The sequence below is a fragment of the Agelaius tricolor genome, unplaced genomic scaffold (genome assembly GCF_023055355.1).
Source record: "Agelaius tricolor isolate 1412-34295 unplaced genomic scaffold, bAgeTri1.0.p SCAF_6, whole genome shotgun sequence".
In the NCBI taxonomy this organism is placed as follows: Eukaryota; Metazoa; Chordata; class Aves; order Passeriformes; family Icteridae; genus Agelaius; species Agelaius tricolor.
In genome coordinates, this window is record NW_027269266.1 from 51,492,512 (window position 1) to 51,517,138 (window position 24,627).

General features: G+C 38.6%; 1 protein-coding gene across 1 annotated transcript; it reads left to right on the forward strand.

Annotated features, from left to right (window-relative positions):
* Positions 1–3,253: 3,253 nt before the first annotated feature.
* On the forward strand, positions 3,254–24,401 carry INHBA (inhibin subunit beta A). Its single transcript, XM_071429797.1, has 3 exons — positions 3,254–3,328; positions 5,960–6,481; positions 17,406–24,401. Exons 2-3 carry the CDS (start codon positions 6,094–6,096, stop codon positions 18,290–18,292), a joined length of 1,275 nt encoding a protein of 424 aa, XP_071285898.1. The 5' UTR covers positions 3,254–3,328; positions 5,960–6,093; the 3' UTR covers positions 18,293–24,401.
* The last annotated feature ends 226 nt before the right edge of the window (positions 24,402–24,627 follow it).

The window sequence follows — 24,627 nt, forward strand, 5'->3', positions numbered from 1 at the left end:
AAGGTCACTGTTCCATGAGCTGGCAAGAAAAAATATCAATGGGTGACATGTCAGGAGACATAGGTATAGTTTAGAAAGAAAATTAATATACTTGCTTCTATTTGTCAGATTGGCTTTATATAAGGTTCTTGTAAAACGAATTTATACTTATCCTGACCCCTGTAAAAAGTGTCATCCATCAATATCGAAAAGAAAGGCAAGAAAGCTCTTATTTACCCTATCCTCTAGGCTGAGTTCTTATCCTCAGATGAACTTTATTTTTTGACCAGCTCACTAATTATTATTGAAATCACTGACCCCTCTAAACAGCACATAAGCATTTGAGTTAGTAGCAACAGCAAGACCAGCCTTAATTGGTCCACTTACATAAAAGTAGAAACATAAAACTTCTAAATGTAAGTTTCTGTCATATCTTTTCTTATTATTATAGGAAAATAAGGTACAACAGTGTGAAATTCCAGCTGATTTGCATGGAAGTCTGTGCCAGTGTGTTTTCTAGTGGCTGCTCTTCAAAGCAGGGATGGAGATGGACAGATACTGTTGTATGCAATTCAGGATTCCAAAGTAGTCAGAAAATCACACAATATCCAGTGGGTGAATAATGAAGTGGCATTGGGCCATTTTTTAAAATGGTTTGTAAGTTAAAATCCACAATTAGGAAAAGAATAAAAAAAAAAAAAAGAGAGACAGGTTGCTGGAGTTCTAACCCCTCTTTCTCAGTCCCATTCCTTTAGTTATTTCTGATCCAGCAGAGAACTAAAATATGCCTGTGATCCAGCAAGATAGGCTCAGCATCACTCCAATGTTTTTATGTGGTCTCAGTTGGTGGTACCAGAATTTAAATTAGAAATCCCAACTGAACAATGATTATCTGGACTCTGAAGCTGACAGAAAAAAAAAATTAGAAAAAAAGAAAAAAACCAAACCCAGCTACAGTCTTTCCCAAGAGCAATTGCCCTTTCTGGCAGGAAGGGGTAAAAATAGAGGCAGCTCATTAATATGGCTTGGCAGTGCTTAATGGCAGCTGGTCTGAAGAGTTAGATCAGTGGGTCTTTCCAGCAGTACTCCCGGACCACTGCCAGCAGGTGTTGCTGTGTTCAACAAAATGAAAAGGAGAGCGGGGGGGGGGGATGGGGAGAAAAATATTTATAAAGAGAGAAATAGGTGTGAAAAAAAATTAGTCACCGAGTAAAGCTTTCATTAGGCCTTTGGTAAAGCTATACACAAACTCCCCGAGGCAATAAGGAGCATGCTCTGAAATGAATAATGCTTTTCACTTCTCCTAAACTCCTTTCAGAACTTATCCTGCGCTATAAATCACATACATGCTTGCTGTGCTTCACTCGGTAGCCTTCCCGTTTTGTCACGGACCACACACTTTCTCCCCGGGAATCCTCTTCCCCGCCGCCGCAGCAGCGGGAGAAGCTCGGGCCCGGCTGGGCGCTGCCCCAGGAGGGAATGACGGCCACAGCCGGCACCGCTCCGCTCTGACTCCAAGGAGAACATAGTTCCCTTACTCCCGGGGCAAATTTGCTGTTCTCCGTAAAACCAATGTAGTGCAAGGTCTCTTGCTGAGAATATGTCTGCTGCCAAATTGCAACAGGCACTGCGCTACCAGTACACAACAAATTTCAAAGAGTTTTAGGATGTCAGTTAAAACCAAATGCAGCCTGGCCCTGAGAAAAACAGGATTGCAAGGTGGAAAAGTCATTTGGCAAAACTTGGGTTTAGGATCCTCACAAAAAATAGAGTCCTGCGACTTACTGGGTATATACATGCTCATTATCTGTTTCTTGAAGCAAGTGTCTCACTGTCCCTGAAGAAAAAGAAGGGGGGGGTGGGGGTGCGGGGGGGCAGAGGGATACCAAAAAAGAAAAAAAGGAAAAAAGAGAAAAAGAAAAAAAAAAAGAGAAAAAAAAAAGAGAAAAGAAATGCTGTTCTTTGTAACAACTGGAGCTACCAAACTCAGATTGCAGAAAAGCTACTGCAACCTGTTTCACTTATTATATGCGTATTAAAAATGGGAAACAAAGCAACCTATCTGGTCATATGTTTCCCATTAACTTCTGATTTTTTTCTCATTCGACCAAAGCTGTTGTGTGAATACAGCACACACACCAGTTGGGATCAACACTCCGATAAGGACTCCCTGGTATCATTGTAAATTGAAAGCTTGAAATCTTTCTTTGATCCAAATCAGCCATATTCAAAGATAGATTAAAGTTACACTACCAACAGGACATAAAAATATAATTATAAGTACGATTCAGGCCAAAAAAAAAATCTGAGGGATGGGGATTTTCTGGTAATCAGTGGGTGTTATGAATGAGTAAAGACTGCATGATCATGCCATTTGTCATAAATGGTACCACATAAAGCCAGTTATTATATGTGTTTAAGAAAGAAGATGGATTTTGGATTTACTTTTGACCTTCTGTGTATTACTTCTGTGCTGCCTAATTGGCATAGTTATTTCTGATTTTCATTAATGTAAATTGAAATGAAAATTGCCTTTTATTTTATTCCACAAGTGTTAATACCACACTTGCAAAAAATGTGAACTGTCGTTCATTGTAATTTATTTTTAGATGTCTAAACAGTTTTTAATAGTGTGATGCAATCTGCACGTCAAGGAGCAAGGAGAATTGGACAGGAGCAATATGATTCATTTTTTAAAGAGCTTTAAAGGGATCCCTAATTTAAACAGAAGGACACATTTATTCAGAGATTGAATTTTTTAAAAAAAATCATCCAAAGCCAAAGGATGCTTACTCAAATGCGTTTTCCTGAATTTGAAAAAAATCCAAATTTGCAGAAAGATTATCTGGTATATCCTTAAGTATGTAAGAAGAAGAAAACAATTTGCAAAGTAGTAATTAAGTATCTGGTAAATACTGTACTTGAACTAGAATAGTGTTATCTACATCTAATAATATCTATATCTAGCTATGCAATACAACAAGTTGGAGTGTATCTTCCTGACTCATAATGTTTGCTTTGTCTGATTTTAAGTTCTAGTCTTTAAATGGATACAGAAATCACCACAAGTTGATCCACGATATTTTGTCATGCTAGAGAATTAGGAGTTTCCATTAGATAATTAATTACAAGAAGTATGTCTCATACAGGAAAAACAGTCAATTGCTGATGTAACAGGATTAACCAATCCAGCACAGTGATCCGGCCCACTTTTGACAGACGTTATATGTGATGTGTACACACGAGAAGTACAGTATAAAGCTTCGCATTATAAGTACCACAAAGAGGAACTTCAGCAGTTCTTAAAGCACAATACAGCAGTCTCCTTCTGAGAGTCAGGACTAGAGAGGTAAAACTTTCAATCAGCTTTTTTCCTTTCAAACTGAAACTTTTAATTCCTGTGCATGCTGTTGCATACTGTTAGGGTTACATTGAATGAATGCATATGCAGAACTTTGCAGCTCAGGTAATTTGTAGAAAGAATCTGAGCCACCATTTCTGTATGTATTCAAACATATTTCTGTATGCATTTTTGTACATATATGTATATACATGTTAGTACAAATAAACCATGTACCAGCGGTATTGGAATCTCTCTTTTAGAAAAGAGTGGTTTTTAGAAAGTTATGCTTTAACCTTAAATCTGTCATCATCATGGCATGCAAGTAAAATATGCTATACCTGTATGTAATAGAGATTGTATGCTGTAACTGTTCCTGTAGTATATGGCAAGCAACATATACCCCACAGCAAGAAGCCAGACATACTTATCTGCATTTTATTTTGATTTATGCCGCTCCCTTACTTTTCATCAGACACTGTTAGGATAGGTGCTATATTAGAACTATATATAACTCCTTTAATTATGTCATCTGTTAGTACATCTAATCATGAATGCATATTTTCATCTGAAATTATTTTTTCATCCAATTAAACTTTTAGTTCTATTTCAAGCTGACTTTCAGACTTCGTGTAATTACAACAGACTTTGGGCTGTTCACAAGATCCAAGAAAATTCGATGTGTTATAGTGAGGTTTGTGTTACAAAGATGTGTTTATAAGAATGGCTGCAGGGTTTATAATGCTGACAGACCTGTGAGTGTAACAGTATATAACAGTATAGTAACTGAGGTCAGTAAAACACAGATGAGGGGGTACTGTGGATGCCTTATAACAGTAAAAGACTTATAAAAGATCTTAATTGAAAAGGACTAGCAATATATAACATTTGTAAGACTTTGGCTGATTGTTCAATTACTTCTGTATGTTTCATTTACTCCACCTATAATTCCTTGCCTGTCTCTTAACCCATGTGCCTGTAGTCATCTCATGGAAATTAGAGACCTTTCAATGCTTATATTTATAAATTGCTTCTTTCCACTGTGAAATGCAATGGTTGACAGTAATATACAGCAAGTGGAATATTTGCTGGGTAGGAGGTAAGCCCATCTGAGAAGACAAAGGTGTGGTAGAGAGAGAATGAAAGGAATGGAAAGAAAGAGGGTAAACACTAAAAAAGAAGCTGCTCTAAGAAGATCGGTATAAGATAATGCCTGAAAGGGAAGAATCTCAAAATTTATACAGTTATAGCTGTCATTTTTCCATAACCAAATGTAAGTGAGTTTGCAAACTTCAACTTTGCTGGATAAGGAACAGAACAGAGAGGATACAGAATGTAAAGGCAACCTGAAGCCATAGCAGTGGCACAGGGAATACCTTCTCACTGCACAGCAAAGCCCTCCCTGGCATAAACAGACAAGGGGCTACCAACACTGGTTGAACCTTCTTGTTCTTTAGATTTCATTTAATTTCCAATGTCCTATTCTAATATTATGATTGCTGTCTGTGATTTAAATGAATGAAGTAATAAGTGCCTCCTAATAACAATGGGCCAAATGTAGAAGATCTTACTCAGCCTTCACTCAGACAGAATTATTATTGGCATCGATGAGGGCTTTGCCTGAGTCAGAAGCAAGTATGATTTGGCCAGATGACATGTAACACTTCACATTCAAAGCATTTTTCAGGCATTGCTTGATTAACCCCAAACCTAAATTTATCTACCCAAGAATTTCCAGGCACAGACTAACTTAGAAGTGGGGCTATTATATGGTACTACCATGTCATGTCACATATATGTACCAGCTCCTGCTTAGGCTTTCAGTGCCTGACTGCATATTGCAGCTGAGCAGTGTATCATGTATTATAGAGCCCTCCAAACAACAGTGCTATTTTGTGCCTGTCAGACCTTTTGCCAGTGTTGATAACCCCCAGCATTTAGAAGTGAGCAGAAAAGATTTTTTTGCTTCTACTCCAGGCAGAATAATGTTCTGCTCAAAATATTCAGATCCCCTGCCCTCATTCCCATCTCATTCACAAGCTATTTAACATCTCCTGCTATCCCTAACAATACCAGGCAGGACCAAGAGCAAGGTGCTCGTTAAAGATTTCACTCTTTTCATTCATTCATGTTTCCTCTGTTTAGTTAAGCTGGTGATACTGTTGAAGGAATAAAACAAACAAAACAAAACAAAAAGAAAGGGAAAAAAAGGGGGGGGAATGACAGCTGGGGGGGAGGGGTCAAACAGAGAGGGAAAAAAAAGGAAAAAAAGAGAGTAAATTTACAGGAATGAGAAGATCTTTTAGAAAGGGGGGAGGGAAGGAACCACAAGTAGTGATATTTGAAGAGAGGTGTGTGTTAGGGGAGCAATGAGCATAAGGAAGCCAGCCTGCCTGTTCCTCCCCCTTCCTAATCATAGCCTTTACTCACAGACAAAACTCCCTCCCTCTCTCATTCACTCACTCACTTTAGGCCAATCCGTCCTCTCTCTCTCTCTCCCTCTCTCTGTGTCTCTCTCCTACTCTGAGACAGAGTCAGAACTCTTCTCCCTGACAGCCACAAACATCTACAGCACTTATTGCATTCAGAGAGGGAACCTGCAAACAAAACTTCACAGAAAACTTTTGGTTCTTGTTCCAGAGAATTTGCTGAAGAGAAGGAAAAACAAACAAACTAACTAACTAACTAAACCAGCCCCCAAAAAAACTGTTCGTGAAGGGGGAGGAAAAGCAGGGCCTTTTAAAAAGGGAATCACAACAACTTTTGCTGCCAGGATGCCTTTGCTTTGGAAGAGAGGATTTCTGTTGGTGCTTTGCTGGATTATAGTGAGGAGTTCCCCAACCCCAGGATCCGAGGGGCACAGTTCAGTCACTGACTGTCCATCATGTGCCCTTGCCACGCTCTCAAAGGATGTGCCCAGCTCACAGCCTGAGATGGTGGAAGCAGTAAAGAAGCACATACTGAACATGTTGCACTTGAGGGACAGACCTAATATCACCCAGCCAGTGCCCAAGGCAGCACTTTTAAATGCCATCAAAAAACTCCACGTGGGAAAGGTGGGAGAGGATGGTTATGTGGAAATAGAGGATGATGTTGGAAGAAGAGCTGAAATGAATGAAGTTGTGGAGCAAACCTCAGAAATCATCACTTTTGCAGAATCAGGTGAGTGCTTGAAAAAAAACAAACTGTAAAATATCCTTTGTCCCCAAACTGAAAAATATCCTTTCTGCCAAAACTGCAATTAACTTATTTTCTTCTCCTCAGCAATAATGTTTTCTACAAGGTTGTAGGATGAGACTGGGGGGAAGGGAGAAGGAGGAATGGGATGGGGGGGTAGGACTCTGAAGGAATTTGATTTTTCTGACTTAGTCTTGGCTACAGATTACACTTGCTAAGCACAGTCAGTCACACAGGGAGGAAGCTCTCTAACCAATCTTGAACATAAAGTCAGGCTGCAGCAGGGTCCTCCAAACTCTGCCTGTAAATACAGAGTACTTGCAGTAAAGGGCTGGATTGCAGAGTTGATGGTAAAAGAAAAAAGGCTGTAGCCTTTTGGGGAGTTTATGAAGACAGAAAGTGAACTGCAAACTACTTCAGAAACAGCCCTTTCATGTAAAAATTATAGTGGAAGTTACAGAATCAGATGAAGCAGCTTTAAGTTTTACAAGTGAGATGGCTTTTTTGTGGGTTTTTGCCCTCTTTTTTTTTTGTCTTTTTTTTTTTTTTTTAATTTAACACAGCATCTTCGGCAATAAAGAGTTGCAGGGACTGTCAGATGACTTCAATAGAACTGGACAAGTTGCTGTAGCTGATCCAATTTGTAATACAGACTTCTGCATACTGGAAAAAAGATTCTGCTCCTAAAACACTCCTGCCAAAAATGCAACCTTGGTAGGGTGTATTTTGAACTGTTTCACAGTTCTTTTTCCCCTAACTCTTAGGCAGTAAGAGCTCAGAATATATGTATTTAGTAAGTAAAGTCTTAAGTCTCACATAAATTGCCCATGGGAAACAGCTCTAAAGTTGTACTTTGCTGTCTTGTTCCTACATGACTAGGACCAGAACCCATTTTAATTCAACGTATGTGTATCTGCACATAAATCTGTTAGTGTATGTGGGTATGCTAATGCATGCATCAATAGCAGTTACTTGCAATAAGTCTATCATCTAACTAACAGCAACTTTTTATGATGCTGTCTAGCCAAAGCATTTTTCCTGTTGCCAAGACGGTTTTAAAAGAATGTCATTGTTTTGTTTGGTACAGCATATGGTAGGCAAAGTATGCAAAGGAACTCCAAGCATTTTTGTTGAAAAGTTTGCTGCAGCAGTATAAACAATTAAGACAACACTCAGAGTTTCCAGTCCTGAAAACCTGTTGACTCAGATGTTCTGATTGCAGGGAAGCCATGCACAAGAAGTGTGCATGCTTTTAAGTGCAGACATTCCTGCTGGCTGTCTGATTTCCAACTGTACAAGGAGCTCTTGCCTTTGGAGTCCTTGTCAATATACATATTATCAGTTCTTTCAGCATGAGAGCTCAGGCTTTTCAGTTTTTCCATCCCCTCCACTTCAGAAAGCAGAGAGTAGGTGTCAGTGCCAGAGGTCATTAGAAGCAGGGGTAGCTCAACATTAGTTTAGAAATGAATTTATAAAAGCAAGGAAACCTCTAAGCTGTCTACGAGTCGGATTCCCCACCTGGTTTTCAGCAGCTCGCTCTGAGCACAGTGGAACACATATGGCATGAACAGTGGTTTCTCTTTACTGTGTGCGTCGCAATCATTTGTAAACACATTATTGTCTCTCCTGAGCTCTGACACAAAGGAATTTGGAATTTGATATATGCCTACTCTGTACAATACCCTCCAACGGCGGCTCCCGAAGCCATTGGCTCTTGCAGTCACGTGAGCAGCAGAAATCATGCCATTGCCCACACACTGGCCAATCATCCTGCCACCGATCCCCCGCCACCAGCCACCAACACTGTCACTCAGCTTGATTTACATAGCGTTGTCCTACTGCTGCTGACAAATTACTTGAAGAAGACTTAACGCTATGGAGCTGCAGGACAGGGGCATCCACTGTGTTCTCATGCCTTCTCCTCCCTGCCACAGTTCTATTCCTTTGTACTAAGACGATCCTGGAAGCCCAGGCAGGAGGGCTGCTCTGTCCATTTTTTCCATACCTGCTGCCTTTCCATACCTCTTTGATTTGGGACAAGGGAGGGACTATGAGCAACCTAAAAACTGAGCTCTGGTTTGGGCTTATAATGGAAATGATAAATCCACTCTGTGGAGTAACTTCAGATTACTGTACCATATTCATCTACAGCCATTCATCTGGTAACTTGCTAACATCAGAGGATCTACCACATTTTACAGGTGCCAATGCTGCAACAACTTAAGTAAGCCCTTCTTGAGATCCTGTCCTCTTGTGCACTGGAAGTTATTCCTATAAAATATTAAACCAGTGTTTTTTTACTGTAAAGGAAAGTGAGGCAAAAACCAAAGGCAAGTGAAATGTCATATAGGAAGTATGAGTTAAAAAGACAGGAATTGAATATAGCCACAGGGACACCCTCCACTTTTCGTACTGTGGGAACTGAGAATAGCATGAAGAAATTTAAACACCAAGCAGGAGAAAAAACATGTTCTGCTCACAGCCAAGTTAATATGTTTCCGGCTTTTAACATCAAACTCACTCTGCCTCAATAGAGGGCAATAAGAAATCAATGAAAATGAATGAAAACATCTCACATTGTATCAAAAAAATGTCTACAAAAAGCAAAATAAGACTTTAGGCTTCTTGTTTCTTTGGGTACGGCTTGACATAAACAAAGCCTTTAGGGAAATGTCTTTCAGATGCCACATTAACTACTTGCCTCTATAAAAAAGTAGTATTTCCATCTTTCATCAGCCATATTCTCAAACATGCAAAGAAGTGGGGTGAATGAACAAGCAGCACCCTGTGCATGCCGCTCTGTCTCGAGACTGCTATTTTCTAAAATAAACCAAAATTCAAACAAGAACAGACTTCAGACAATTAGAGGGCAAATAAATGCAGTAAACTTGTCTGAAGAACAGGTGTAGTTATGTCCAGGAAATCAGCAAAATAGTTGGCAGGTACTTTTTACAGCTAACAAATCCGGACAGATCTCTGTAAAACTAATGACTGTGAGTATTGGGCAAAAGTTACAAATGCACCCTACTGTCCTTTGGCACTCTTACAAGTAAAACATGAAAATTACTTTCTACTTGCATATCAAACTAAGATTACTAACGTCAATTAGTTCTGCTGTAAGGGAAGCTGTGCCAGAGTTCTGTGTGTTACTTCAAAGTCTTAAAAATAGTTTTTTGAGGAGCGGGGTCATAAAATTTTGTGACAAGCTAATCCAACAGGTTCAACAACAGAGATACTCAATACTTATAAATATGATTGGCTACTAACTCGTTCATTATTTTAAGTAGACAGCTTATTAGGCAGTTCTGGGATTCTGCCAACTGAATTTGATCCTGGCAACTAAACTACCAATGAAATGGGTTGCTAACATCAGCCCCTGAGAGGGTGACAGGAATTATCAGATGGAAATACAGAAAGCTAAAAATTTATCTTCAGGAGAAATTCCGGGGGGAAAAAAGAAGAGTCTGCCAGCTATTTAGGCCACTTCCACTGTTTTGTACCACTTCATACAGAATTCCAGGTGAACTGACTTGATCATGTGATGCCTACCTTCATGTACAGAGGGATACATGTATTCACCTACCCTATACAACCAAGCTGGCAGTTCAGGATGAAAAAAACCCCAAAGGATGTGTCGCTTATATATTTTGAATAGTTTTGACAATTTTATTTTGAAAATAACTGTATTTAAGGGTACAAGTATTCATGCTGAATAAAGAACGGCCACGAGAGGGCACACTCCAAAGGCTTTTTGCTCCACACGAGGCAACATTCCCGCACACTTATTTTACCTAATTGGACTCTGAATCCCAGAGATCTTTATGCTTATCTGTAGCTGCTCTGAGTGAGGATCGTTTCTCTTCTAGTTTATTTAAAAGGCAAGGATTCACTGGAGTGAAAAGCTGCTAGGAAAATAATGCAGGAAGGAAATAGGTAGAGGAGTAAAAGATGGATGCTAGCAGTGCTGGAAATCTAGAGAGATCAGAAATTATAAATATTATTTTTTACAAGATACTGAGAAATGTGACCATGAATCATCCTAGGAGATTATTTGCTCACATCATTTTTTAATGCAGTCTCCTTGGCTTTTAGAAAACAAGCTTATTTTCCCTTGTTGATTTTTCTTCCCTCCTGTCCCCTTCCCCCCTGGCATACCAAATCAAAGATTTCAGGTTTAGTAAATGAAGGCAAACTGCTTCCAGAAGAGGAAAGCCATTCTGTATTGATCTGTTTCTCTGTATCAAAAATGTGAGAATCAAGAGTGGTTGGTTGGTTTAAAGAACAACCTGAGAAAGCACAGATGAATCTAGAAAGGTGGGAACCAGTTTAGAACAACATACCTGAGAAAAAGAAAGTACAGAAAGTACTGTATGTGTCCATCTCTGTGTAGCCAGGCGCACAGTTTTGTGTGCTAGTAGGGAATATCTGAATATGTATTTGCCTGTATGTGTGTATGAGCACACGTATGTCCTTACATGCAGGTATACCAGGGCAGACATGCTCCTATACCTCTGCCTGTACCCATACCATTCCTGCAGACAAGGATGTGCATAAATGTGTTTCCTCTGTGCAGGATATATCTGCCTTGCATACATGTAAGTGATTCATGCTGAGGAAATCTTATATCTATATCTATATATAGAGATATGCCTATGAGAAGGCAATCTCATTTAATGCAACAGAGCTTTGCAACGTTGATATAGGATTGAAGCTTAGTTTACTGGAAGCAACTGGAAATTCTGTTATTCATTTCAGTGGGCCTGGGATTTGGGCCTTAGTGCTCAGAAATTAAATATTTTAATGAACACAAACAGGCAGCCTCTGATCCACTTAATTATAGAATTTACAGCACATTCAAAAAAAAAAAAAAAAAGAGAAAAAAGAAAAAAGATGAAGTCTTGGGATTGTTTTTACCTTGGATTATTTTACTGGTGCAAATGTTCCTAAACTTTTCTTGAGCTATTTTAGACGTAAATGAAGAAATCAAATAAAAGAAAAAAAACAAACTTCAACCAAACAAACACCTTTTTTGTTTCTAAATATTTGAAGCCATGTGGGGGATGGGCTTTCAATTTGGAAAGAACTCAAAGCTGTGGATGTAAAGTGCTTCCTAACAAAATAGCAGAGGAGAGTCAAGGTTCACCAGAACTGAATTATTTCACATTCTGAATGACCTTGTCAGTGCCTCTTTGGGTTAACTTTTCAAGAAAAGGTATTTAAATAAAGTCGCTGCTGCTGCTTTTTCTTCCCCCCACGAGCACTCAGTGAATAGTTCTTTTTTCCTGATTTTCTTTTTTGGTTTATTTTTCTCTTACAACAAAATCTTCCTTTTCTGACAGCTAATGGTAAGTAAGAATGAAGATAAGGTATTAATTGTGCCATAATTTCCCCTCTCACTGTAAGAGGCAACAGTAAGGGAGCAGGAATGAAAGTATGTGACCTGGATGAGTGGTCACATATGCTGGATAATGAATAATCAGAATAAATTGTTTGCCAGTGATCCATAGGCTGAAATGCATTCACAGAAATGGCCACTGTCTAACTGTGGCAATAGGAGATTTGTAATCATCAGTCTGCCTAGGGGATAATTACCAGACGATAACACTAAATTCTCTGAATAAATTCTACACTGAAAAGAATTCATCTAACTCCAGTGGTCACTCATTAGTAAACATTTTGAGCAATTATCTCTCAATAACCATGCTCTTCTCTTCACTCTCTTTAGAGGAACCTTTCTAGTAACCTATTTTTTTTCTGTCTCCTGGGGAACGGAAATGAGAAGTGAAGGGAAGGATGCTTTTGAATGTAATTACAGATTGGCACGCAGTACAAATTCCCCCAAATCTAAACATAGGCAGTAGTAAAGTTAGCAACTAAAAAAGGAAAAAAAAGCTTGCTTTGTATGGAAAAACAGTTCACTTACAGTATAATGTAAAAACGTTTCAAAATTAAGCACCGGTGAAGCAGAGATATTTAAAGCGACAGCACCTTCTTACACACTGAGCATTTTGCAAAGGAAAATGAATTCTGTGTATTAAGAGAAATTAAGAATAAGCCACATTATAATGTTACAAAGAATAATTGCTTTCATTATGAAAGAAAAAGCCTTAATAATTTAAGAGCATAAAGGTAAAAAAAATGAAATATTTTCGCATTTTACTCAAAAGAAGATACTCTCAATTGTATAGCTTCGACCCCACCTAGTATCTATATATAGCATTAAATAGCAGGGCTTGATCTTGAATCCTGCTGCAAATTGCAAATAACAGAACTTCAAGAGCATAGTTAAAGCCAGCCATACAGAGGGAAGGATCCTTAGCCTCAGAGGAAGAGCACACTGGACCTGCAGATCCCTGCTGGATCACAGCATCAGCTACCTCATGCAGGGCTGCCCCTCCAGTCCTCCTGGGCCTGGGCCCTCAAGGGCTCTGCCAGTCTCTCCATGGGCTACTGTGCCATGCTCATCACCCATGTGCTGCTTGGGAGCAGGTGCTGACTGCAGAGTCCTGTGCGAGCCCTGGCCAGCCCTTCCAGAGGTGGAGAGGAGGGTACCTGTGCAGGCTCTCCTCTGCTTGCATGTTCAGGTTTCTCTCCTAAAAAGGTGCACGAGCACTGGTGAAGAGAAAAACAGATATGAGAAAACTTCCATGCTATATATACTGCTACACTTTCTTTCCATTCAGTAACTCCTTCCATTAAACCTTTTACCATATATGCACTACTTAGAGCTTGTATTTTTAACCACTTCTCACATCATTTGCTGGTGTCACTTGCCCTGCTAGACCGCTCCTTTGGCATCACAGCCCTCCTTCTGGAAGGGACTTTGCTCAGCAGTAGAGCAGAGAGGTGGCCTCTCCAATGTTTTGGGAAAGGGAAATGAGGAAAAGCAATCAAAAGGAGCCCAAAGTAATCCCTTGTCTCCTTTTTCAACTGCCTTCTGCTATGATAACAATCCAGGCTGTTGACACTGCTGTTTATATGAGCATGGAAGTGATGAAGGCATTATCACTGTTGGGCTGTAGGTCTTTCCTCAGCAGTCAGGCAGGAGGAGCAGGATGATTACGAATGGAAAAAGACCCTTGCAAATCACCCATGGCAAATGTAACAGCAGGAAAAAAGGGTAAACCAAATGTAACTATGGAAGTTTTCAGGAGTCTCCCTTTTACCTTCAGTTTGATGAACTGAAGCTTTAATCCTGACCGTTAATTCAGACCTATAAAGAAAGACTGCTAAATCCCTAAGAAATATTTGGAGAAATTTAACTATAGATTTTTATTGTTATTTTTATTTTTTCGTCTCAGAACACTTGAAGAATTTATTTTATTGTAGCACTGAACCTTTTGGAAACAGAGATCCTGTTATAAAGTGAATGTGTAACCATAATAAGTCAGATCCTAGGGTCTCAATTTGGTTTTAGAACAGGCCAAACTCTGATTTCAAAATGAGTTTGTCTGAGAACAGTGACCTCTTAAAAACTGCAGGATTCATACCATTTGTGCTGTGTGATCGTAACAAACTAGTTGTGAATGTGGAGAGAATTCAGAAAAGCTTCGTTTTTTCCTAATGTGAAAGCATGCTTTTTATCCTCAACCTTGCACTATTCCCAGTCTCCTTCTAAAAAGACCTATGAAAGGGAAAGTGTTTTTTAATTGCTATAAAACCTTTTATTAGCTATGCAGGTTTCAGGATTTTGTTTCATTCAGAAATATTAGGCTCAGATAAGCTTCCTGCATCATTTTTCTTTAGACTCTTAGCCCACCATTTGTTTCTGAAAATGTAGCTAACAACATCCAGAGAGGCTGTTATTGTAGCTAACAACCTACAAGGAGGCTGTTATCCCTGTATAAGGACATGTCTTAGGCTACCTTGTTTAAGCTCACTTCCCTTAAATAAAGAAAAAGCAAGTACTCATGTACTTTCACCATACTGTTCAAATATTTTTAGTAGTGAGGAAGAATTCTACTTTCACACATGGATGAGCATTTGAAAAGCTATTTAAGAGGGTTTTTGAGGTCCTGTTCCTTTCATGTAATATTTGTCAAAAAGACTGCTTGCATCACTACACTTCTGGCCAGTGCAAAAGGTAATGTGAATATTTGCTGTTGCAGATACGTCACTTCATAACTATTTTCAACTCCCACTAGGAAGGAAATAGCAGAATGTGAAATACCATACACTAGCACTTAACAGTGCTAAGTTATTCTGTAATTCAGGGCTGCCTGGATTTTTAGATTAGATAGGTCATACAGCTTCTTCCACTGTTGAGCCAGGTCTGCACACCCTATCTGCTTTCTCCAGAGCAGATGACCAGATCAGGTTTTTTGTCCATTTCCAACACAGATGAGCTTCTCATGCACCCAGCACAGTTGATCTGCCATGCACAGGACCCCTGGTACTGCCAGAACTGCTGTCTATGCCCAGCTTGGTTTCTCAAGAATGCAAAATAAGTATGGCAATTCCCAGCAATCCATGCTTATTCCAGACAGAAGTCTGTGAGGTCTGGGGAAAGAGAGCACCTGGGAAGAAGCTGATGGTGCCAGAAGGTCTTCTGCAGCTTGATCTAAACCACTTTTTTTTTTCACCAAGGTTTGATTGGGTAGAGGCAGCAAGCAGAATGGGTTGAATGGAGAGTCTTGGTTGGCAGCAACCCACCCTTGGCACATGACCTGCCTTCAGGTTCCCTTTAAGTCCAGGCCCCCCTCAGAAAGGATTTATCAGGACTGCAAGGGATAACCTAAAGTTAGAAGCTGGCTTTAGAAGGGAGAGTCAGGGGGAATAAAGCCAGAGACTGGCTAGTTCTCACAGCCCTTAGAAGTGTCCATTATCTGAGAGAACACTCCTTAACACCCTATGTACAAGGCAACCAGCCTTTTGGACTTCCTTTGGACTGGAGGGATGTCACTGTACAACTCCTCATGCTCTGAAACTGAGTCAGAAGTGACACTGGTGTCTATTACCTGACCTCTGTTCAAACACAGCTGGCAGCTTTGATATAGTTTGATTACCAGAATGGAAAAGAACCCAGCATTAGCCATTCAGTCATTATTGAATGAATCAATTAAAAATAATAGAAAAAGAATACTTTCATCATGCCTCACAGTACTGATCAGCTTGCTCTATCTTTTTTATAAGCTACTTCCTTAAAAGAAGAAATTAATGTAACTCACTCTGAAGACTGGCATCAGCCGTCTGTGAGAAGCAGTTAACACAAACCATGTGTTTCCATATCTCAGTGACAGTTAAAGTCTACAATTTCACACTCTCACTTAGTGGGAAAACAAAAACAAAACACTATGCCCTTTGGACACTGTAATTCAGAAATGTCTCTCTCTTTGACCTGGGAATGCCACGAGGGAAAGCTGAATGTGTCAATGCTAGTACTCCACAGAGAAGAAAAGCAACAGGTAGCTCAAGGGGCAGCCCGGCCTGCCTGCAAACTTCAGAAATCAGCAACTCTTGAATTTGCAAGTGAACATAAGGTAGATGTCTCGTGATTTTGCTCCAGTCCTCTCTCACCTGAGAATGGGAGATAGGGAAATGGTCAGGGAGCCTATAGTGGTGAATTCAGTTGCAGTGGGAAGCAAGGAGAAGACCCTTGCTACAAAGAGGGCAGCTTTTCCTGTTACGTGTCCTGCTACTTCTGTTTTAATCACCACTTTCTGGTCTTAGGCTGCAAAGTTACAGTTCACTGACAAGAAGAATTGCTGCACAGAAAATTTGGTAAACAACTAGGGTAGCTCAAGAATAATGTTAATGACAAATTGATAATTACAAATACAGTTTCTTTCTCGCTAAGGCCAGATATCTATATATTGCAAATCTGTGACCCCAGTCCATCCTGGCCTCCATGCTGAGAAGGAACAAAAGACATCATTAGGGCTTTTTTTTCTTTTTTATATTTTTTGTTAAGAAAATAGAAAATTACCTCTCTTGAAAAAATTATATCACCACCATCCCCCAGCTAATTCATTCTCTCTTAACTTCTTCATGCTCTAGTGATCAAATCATTAAACAGCCCTCATTATTCATTCCAACTTCTGCCAGGGATATGAGCTCTGTATCCGAGAAACACCTCCTCACCATCACATTCATCATAATGACATCTTAGCAAGTTGATACAATTATGCCAGAGAACCATCCCATAATTATACAGTTCTTTAGCTCATTTCTTAGTGTATTCACCATTACTATAATCACAGCAAGTACAGTGCCTTAAATTAGGAACAGGATCTACAGCTAACAGGATGAAAAGTCTGCCTGCTGCAATTCTTCAATTCTTTACAATATATATCTGATAACTTCTTAAAGTGGAGGTTCATATTTTAGCATGTGTTTGTTTTTGAAACAATAGATATTTACAAACTCCTTGTAAGATGCAAATGAAGGATGTATTGTTATGGAGGGAGAGTGTAAACCTCTTCCCCACATAATTTTCAAAGTATTGCTAAAGAACTGGTAGCACTGAACCTTATTTCCTAACCAGATATTAGGTGTATATTTTTTTGCATATGGTACATATGGACTGCCATCATAAAGCATTTTTGTCTTTCAGCTCACAGTGATCACAAAGACAGCTTAAGTAAACCTTGGCAGCCACTGATGCTTATTTGCCATGAGATCCTTTACATTAATTACATTAATCCTTTACATTGTTACTATGAAAAATGCTCTGGTTAAAATATGCTGGAAAACAGGCAAATGTATACTTTTCTAAAAAGAGAATTTTCACAAAATATAAACTGAGGAGGGGGTGAAGGAAGGTTAGAACAGAAAATCCATAAAAATTAAAGAACCAAATAGAAAACCTAGGGCACTTCATGCCTGTGGAAAAAGTAACAGAAGTCTCTTTAACAAAATCAAGCAGACATACTAACAAGCTCTTCCTGTCTATTTCCATTTACCAAATCAGGCACAGCCAAGAAAATGTTGCACTTTGAGATTTCCAAGGAAGGCAGTGAATTATCGGTGGTGGAGCATGCTGAAGTGTGGCTCTTCCTGAAGGTCTCCAAGGCCAACCGGAGCAGGACAAAAGTCACAATCCGCCTGTTCCAACAGCAGCGACAGCCAAAAGGCAATTCTGAAGGAGCAGAAGATACAGAGGATGGGGGGCTGAAAGGTGAAAAGACTGAGACTTTGATTTCAGAAAAGGCAGTGGACACTCGTAAGAGCACTTGGCACATCTTCCCTGTCTCCAGCAGTGTCCAGAGACTCCTGGACCAAGGCAAGAACTCTTTGGATGTGCGGATTGCCTGTGACCTGTGTCAAGAGACTGGAGCCAACCTGGTGCTACTGGGCAAGAAGAAGAAAAAGGAAGATGATGGGGAAGGGAAAGAAAAGGAAGCTGGAGAGTTTACAGGAGAAGAGGAGAAGGAGCAATCACATCGGCCCTTCTTGATGATGCTTGCCCGGCACTCAGAGGATCGCCAGCACAGGCGGCGAAGACGAGGCCTGGAGTGTGATGGCAAAGTCAACATCTGCTGCAAGAAGCAATTCTTTGTCAGCTTCAAGGACATAGGATGGAGTGACTGGATCATTGCTCCTACAGGTTATCATGCCAACTACTGCGAAGGAGAGTGTCCCAGCCATATAGCAGGCACATCTGGCTCATCATTATCTTTCCACTCCACTGTCATCAACCACTACCGCATGCGGGGCCATAGCCCCTTTGCCAACCTCAAATCATGCTGTGTGCCCACCAAGCTCCGGCCTATGTCCATGCTCTACTATGACGATGGCCAAAACATCATTAAGAAAGACATACAGAATATGATTGTGGAGGAGTGTGGCTGTTCATAGACGCTAGTGTGCACAAGACCCTTCTTGTTAAGTAGAAAATGTATCAAAAGCCCAAGAAGAGGAAAGACCAGACATGGTAAAATATTTTTTGAGTGAAACAATCATCAGAAATATAAGCAAAAATAGAAGAGAGCAAGAAAAGGGAGAGAGAGAAAAAGAAGGGAAAAAAAAAAGACTTATGGAAGATCAGAAAAGACTTCGGCTACAAAAAAGGAAGAAAATATCATGAAGCTGGGCTTGAACAAGATAGGTCAAAATGGTGGTATGGATTGGGGATTTCCCCTTCCTTTCCGTATGCTCCTTATCTTGTTACATAGTATACTAAACATTAGTTACTACTAGGGGAAGGAAATTCTGTTCCCTCCCTTAGTTACCCACCAGGTCAAGCCATGGTAGCAGCTCATCTAACCTGCAGAAATTTGGAAAGTCCAAAAAGTCAATGAAAAGCCATGTGTATGATCACTGCAGTCACTGGCGCGCTTTCCCCCCACATTTACAGAGCAACTGAGTAGGTGTATAGTGTTTGTGTTTGTATATATATGGCTATGTATTTATATACATGTCTCTATACATACAGACACAAAACACATACTTAACATTGATCAAGGGTCAATAGTGTGCAGTGTACACCTTCATCTTCTGCACTACATTTACAAAAAAAAAAAAAAAGAAGAAAAAAGGAAAAAAGAAAAATGAAGAAAAAAGGGAACAAAAAAATTAATGAAAGAATAAAAGTTACATTCTGTAAAGGTGCTTACAATGTTAGAACTATGCAACCTAGATGGTTTGAAACTGTTTACCTGCAAGAGAAAGAAAAAAAAAAACAGAGAGACTTTTTTTTAAAATGGAAGTAACTTGTTTAAAAAAAAAAATCTTTGGTGAGAGATACTTGAAAGGAACATGTTTGTCCAGTTGCTGGAGTCAAACATTTCTATATTTTGTAAAAAAATTTTTAATCGTTTACTATTTGCACTACAATGGTGTCTGACCTGTCTAATCCTTATTTAACAAATATTTGCAAGGGAGGGTGGTTGGGTGTGGGAGGGGTTGAGAGCTGCACTTATTGTGAGCTATACAAGAACTGCTACAGCACACAAAATAGCTATTTTTATTATAATAATAATTATTATTATTTTGTACCTTAAAATGAATAGACACATACACCAAAGACATTTGTGCAAGCCTCTATAAAGTCTGTTTGTGGTTGGTACCATTCACCTGTAATGAGTTAGGGTTTGAATTAAGAGTCAGTGGGTTGATTACATTCAGGCTAGAATATCTGTTAACCAGTTAAATTCAAATAGTGCCCTCAACAAAAAAACACCATTTGAAGTAAGCCCAGAAAATCCCTGGGATTTGGATCCAAAGTGCTTGGATCTGAGGTCCATCTGAGCATAATCATACTGTTTTGTATGTACAACACTAAACTCGGCCCTGATGCACAGCAAATGTGCATTGCAGGGAAACAGCTTTGTCCAAGGGATATACATATATATGTATATATTTCTGTATGTATATATGTATGTATACACAAGGTATAAGCACTTCTGGCTTCATTTTACTGTTCTTAAAACAATGAATGTTTGTGTGCAAAGCACAGTATGTTAAAAGATTTTTTGTTTCTTACTGCCAAATGGGAGGCTACATGTTCAAAATGGTATTTGTGCAAGAGAAACCTAAAGTGCTGGTATACACTTAAAAAGTGTTGATGTAAAATTACAAGCAGCCTTGGGCCCTATCCACCATTGCTCCTGCAAATATACAGAAAATGGCAATTGTGGTTGGATTTCTGTTTGAAATACAGTCTTTGCTGAAATGCTGGCTTTCTCAACCACCACCCTCTAGCATGACAACTCTTAATGGGTTTGCGTGTTACCTGTAAGACCTAATTTTCAGTGTCAACACCTAACCTGAAGGGTCCAACCCGTAGGGCATAGGTAGATGTTGTTTTTTAAAAAATTTTTGCTGTCATATTTAAAAGAATGTTAAACTTACATTTGTCTTTGGGTAGGGGGAGATGATAAGAGGGAATGGGAGAAACCTTTAGGCCCTGTTTACACTGAGTTTGATAACCCTGAGCCTGAAGCTTCAGACTCTCCTAGGTTTGCTGAACCAAGCCCCAGTTAGCTGCCTTCTGAGGGGACAGGCTTCTAAATGCCTCTCCTGGAAAGAAGTACTAACACAGCTCCCCGTCTTGCTGAGAGCACAGTCTGTTAAAAAAAAAAAAAAAAGAAAAAGAAAAAAAAGAAAAAAGATAGCACAATATAACCCAGTCATATTGGCTAGGGATAGTGTGTTAGCACCTTCATGGCAAGAACCATGTTTAACAGTGTAATCAGGGCCTTCATTTTTTGTCAGCCAAAACTGTTTGTGTGTGCATGTGTGCGTGTGTGTTCTCTGTGTGTGCAGATGTATGTGCGCATGGGCGCATGTCCGTATTTGTATGTATCTATAGAGATAAAAATGAAAAGGGAAAAAAAAAAGAAAAAAAAAAGAAAGAAAAAAAAATACCCCTTTCCTCTGTTGAATAAGTATCAACATACATGCGTATAGCTAAGTTTTCTATCTAATTTATTCCACAATATTTAGATTGCATAGTACAGCTAATGGGTTATACATTTATGTACTTTTTATACAACACAGTTTTTTTTACAGACTTGTTTGCAATTTGCAAGAAAAAAGTTGAAAAAATATAATTGGTTAAACACTAAATTTGTCACTGAAGTGTTCTGTAAAATATCAAGGATTTCTGATTTAAATTATTTGCAGAAGTTTGTTGGGTTTTTGTGTTTTCTTCCTGGGGAAAGTGAGGGATACCAAATGCTAGTAGGAAAATTTTCAGGAAAAAAAAGGATGCACAACTCATTTATCTTTATAAATTTAACGAAGTTCTTGGCCCTGCTTATTTGAAGCATGTGGCAGAATTTCTGTCAATTTTTCTAGAAGCAGAGCCAGCCTTTGGAGCAGCAGGAACAGGGACACAGTCTGTGAGTTGTTGAGGATACCATTTAGTTCATTGCTCTTTGTATTTGGCCTAAAAACTGGGTGCCCCGGAACTCTTATTTATATCCTCAGATGTCCCAGAATGGTTACCTGTCTCAACAGGCCCTTTGATGTCAACTGGCCTCCTTACAAGATCAGTAAAACTACTTACATGAGTAAAGTTGTGCCAGGGTGAATGACAGGTTCCTTCTGCTGTGGGCACTATCAAGGGAGAGAAAGGATTCTGAGTGAATGGCACCACAGCCAATGCTGCTTAATCCAATTATTTGAATGAGGCGGTTTGCATCACGGTGGATCTGAACACAGTGGTAAGGGAAACAGGTCAGATGGCTCACATTGATAAAATTTATTCTCAACAGTGATTACTTAGAGAGCATTGGAGACATGAAATCCCCGAACCTTCCCCTAGATGACAATGGCAAAACTCCCATTGGCTGCTAGCAAAGTTGGTTTAGAAAAACTCATGGTTTTTCTGGCTAAAGGAGAAAGAACCTTTAAAAAATAATTCTCATCCTGAATTTGATAGCAGATGTAATGTGATGAATAGGGACTGGCCTGAAAAACATGAAACTAGCCTGAGACAACTTCCAAGTGAGGAAAGGATATAGGATTTTAGATATTGTGAGCATGTTTCATTATAGCTACACCAAAAACAGAAAAAAGTTTTCAAATCAAGAAGTAAGTATTCCAAGCCCTACTTTTTTAGCTTGCATTTGTATGTGTATGCTGGTCACAAATTTAAAAGATTTCTCCCTCCAATCTCTAGAATCAGTCATGGGGTTTTGATTTGTGGTCAGAGTTATTTAAAATAGCGGGAAATGAAAAACTGTATGATAAAGTAAAATAAGAAATTTGGATGTTAATCAAGACTGAATGATTCCAGCAAAATAGCCCATCCCTGATAATTTGATTTAATTAAATCTGCATGTACTTAAAATAGCATTAGAAATTGTTACCATATTTAAGCAGTTGTTCTAGGGCATGCAGCCTTAAAAATTACTTCTCCTTTCAGGTATGACTGTACCAAAAAAAAGAAAGAAAGGCTCTTAACTACTAACACATTCCTTTCCATATAACCTACTTACTGTTTATATTGAAAATACATTTTCAGTATATATTTAATCACAGAAATGTATTTGTTTAGTGCCTCCATAATCTTATTGCTTGAGAGCTGGCCACATTTGGTTGTCTTTTCACATCTCCATGTCATATGCTCTGGTTACAAAGCCTAAGAAACTGGCATAAGTGCATGCTAAGATATTTCTTTGGGAGGGCTGTATGTATTTGTATCCTTTAGATTTAGCAAAAGAAAATGCTTACAGATGCTTGTAATTATTATGCACTCATATGGTCTAGTGCCCAAAACTGTAAAATTGAATGAAATGGGAGTTTTGTCATTGACTTCAATAGAAACACTCTCCTACCAAATCACTGCAGAGTAGGGTTGCATTATATATACCTCCTTTTTTTTGTATTTAGTTGAGAAATAAGCTGTCAAGTTCATTTAACAGTGACACCACAAGACCATGTAGAGGCTAGCAGCAATATCTCTTAGGTAGAGAACTTCAGGCATCTGTAAAGTTTATGTGCAAAATTAAAAATTGATGGACTATAGTTACTCACGTGGAATTGTGCCTTACTCTGTAAGCAATGCCATTGATTTTCAGAGAGTCTCCTTTCCTAGAAAGGTTACCAGTCAGCATCAATAAATTGAGAAAAATCTATTTCTGAAGTATAGGTAGATACAATGGAAATTATTAAGTTCTTTAAGTTAAACCTCATGTCAATAGTGTACATCAGTATAAGAACCAGATGCTAATCCCTTTCCTTACACTGAAAAAAGTTTTACTCCCCCATATGCTCTCATTGCATTACATGTGGAGTAAAACGTTTTCAGCATGAGTAAATAAAATCATAATTTGATCTTCTGTGAACAACTAGAAGCAAGGTTTTCATGGGCCGAAACAAGCAGCACTTCTGGGTTTTATAGCTATTTATTTTTTGAGATATAATGAATCTGTTAATTCTCAATGGGTTTCTTTGTATTTAAATACTTTCAAAAACAATACATTGACAATGGGTTGAAGATATATATATACACACATATATATATTCTATATGTATGTATATATATCTCCATAATAATATGTATATATGAAATATAATACAATTTAATATGACATAACATATAATATTATGTTATATTACATTGAATTATTTTATATATATACATATTATATATATGTCTACAGTATATATATATATACACACACAACTATATATATGTATATACATATATATAAATTATGAAAGCCAAGATATTATGAAGCCTATTTTGTTTTTATCATTTTGTGTTTTGTTGTTGATATTATTATTATTGTTATTATTATTATTTTGCATACTACATGCAGTGCTTTAACCAATGTCTGTTTGGCTAATGTAATTAAAGTTGTTAATTTATATGAGTACATTTCAACTATGTCAATGGTTTCTTAATATTTATTGTGTAGAAGGACTGGTATTTTTTTTATTTACATTATGTTTAAAGAGGTAACAGTTTGATATGTTCTCATTTGTTTATATTAGAAGTTATTTATTTTCACGGCATTCCGTCTGGTATTTTGATATTTGGAAGGCATGCTACCTATACTATGTACAGTTAGTGGGCAGTATTCAGCAGCTCCCAGTAGATTTTTAGGCCCTATATTAAGTAAAAGACTTATTTGGGCTTTTTATTTTAGATTTTTCCTATTGGTTTGCCAGGACCACTCAGTGCACTTATTGCCAGACACTCTGCCTGCGTGACCAATTTATTCCTACTGTATTTACCCAGGACAGAGGACCAAAACCACCTCTGGTGTAAGTCCAGTGACTTCAGTGAAGTTATACCAGAGATGTATTTGGCTCACAGAGAAAATGCTTGTGCAAATCAATGCAAAGAAAAGGCAGAAAGAAAGAGTCTTTGCATTTGGAACGGGATTTCAACATGTTAAAAATGTTTGGATCAGCTGTTACTTTATTTTACTTTGTTCTTTTTGTTATTTTGCTCTTTCTTATACAACAGCAGCAACAACACAAGTGAAATAAATAAAGGGAGTTTCACCAAGCCTTGTGTAATTGTTCCTTAATATGCATTCCTTGCTGGGAAGTTCACGGGAACTTGGGAAATAATGCCTCTTTGGACTGAACAGTATTATATCTTTCTCTTCAATGTGAATATGTTAAATGGACATTTGAATTCATGGCCCAACAAGTAATGGAATTTCAGGTTATTCCCTTCTCCTTGTGAAGCACATGGAGTACAAAAGCTAAAGCCAACTGCAACTTCCCAT

Bases quoted from the DNA above. Each gene is read 5' to 3' on its own strand.
- INHBA (XM_071429797.1), top strand. From the start codon at position 6,094: ATGCCTTTGCTTTGGAAGAGAGGATTTCTGTTGGTGCTTTGCTGGATT. The intron at 6,482-17,405 runs GTGAGTGCTTGA...TTACCAAATCAG, and splicing joins CATCACTTTTGCAGAATCAG to GCACAGCCAAGAAAATGTTG.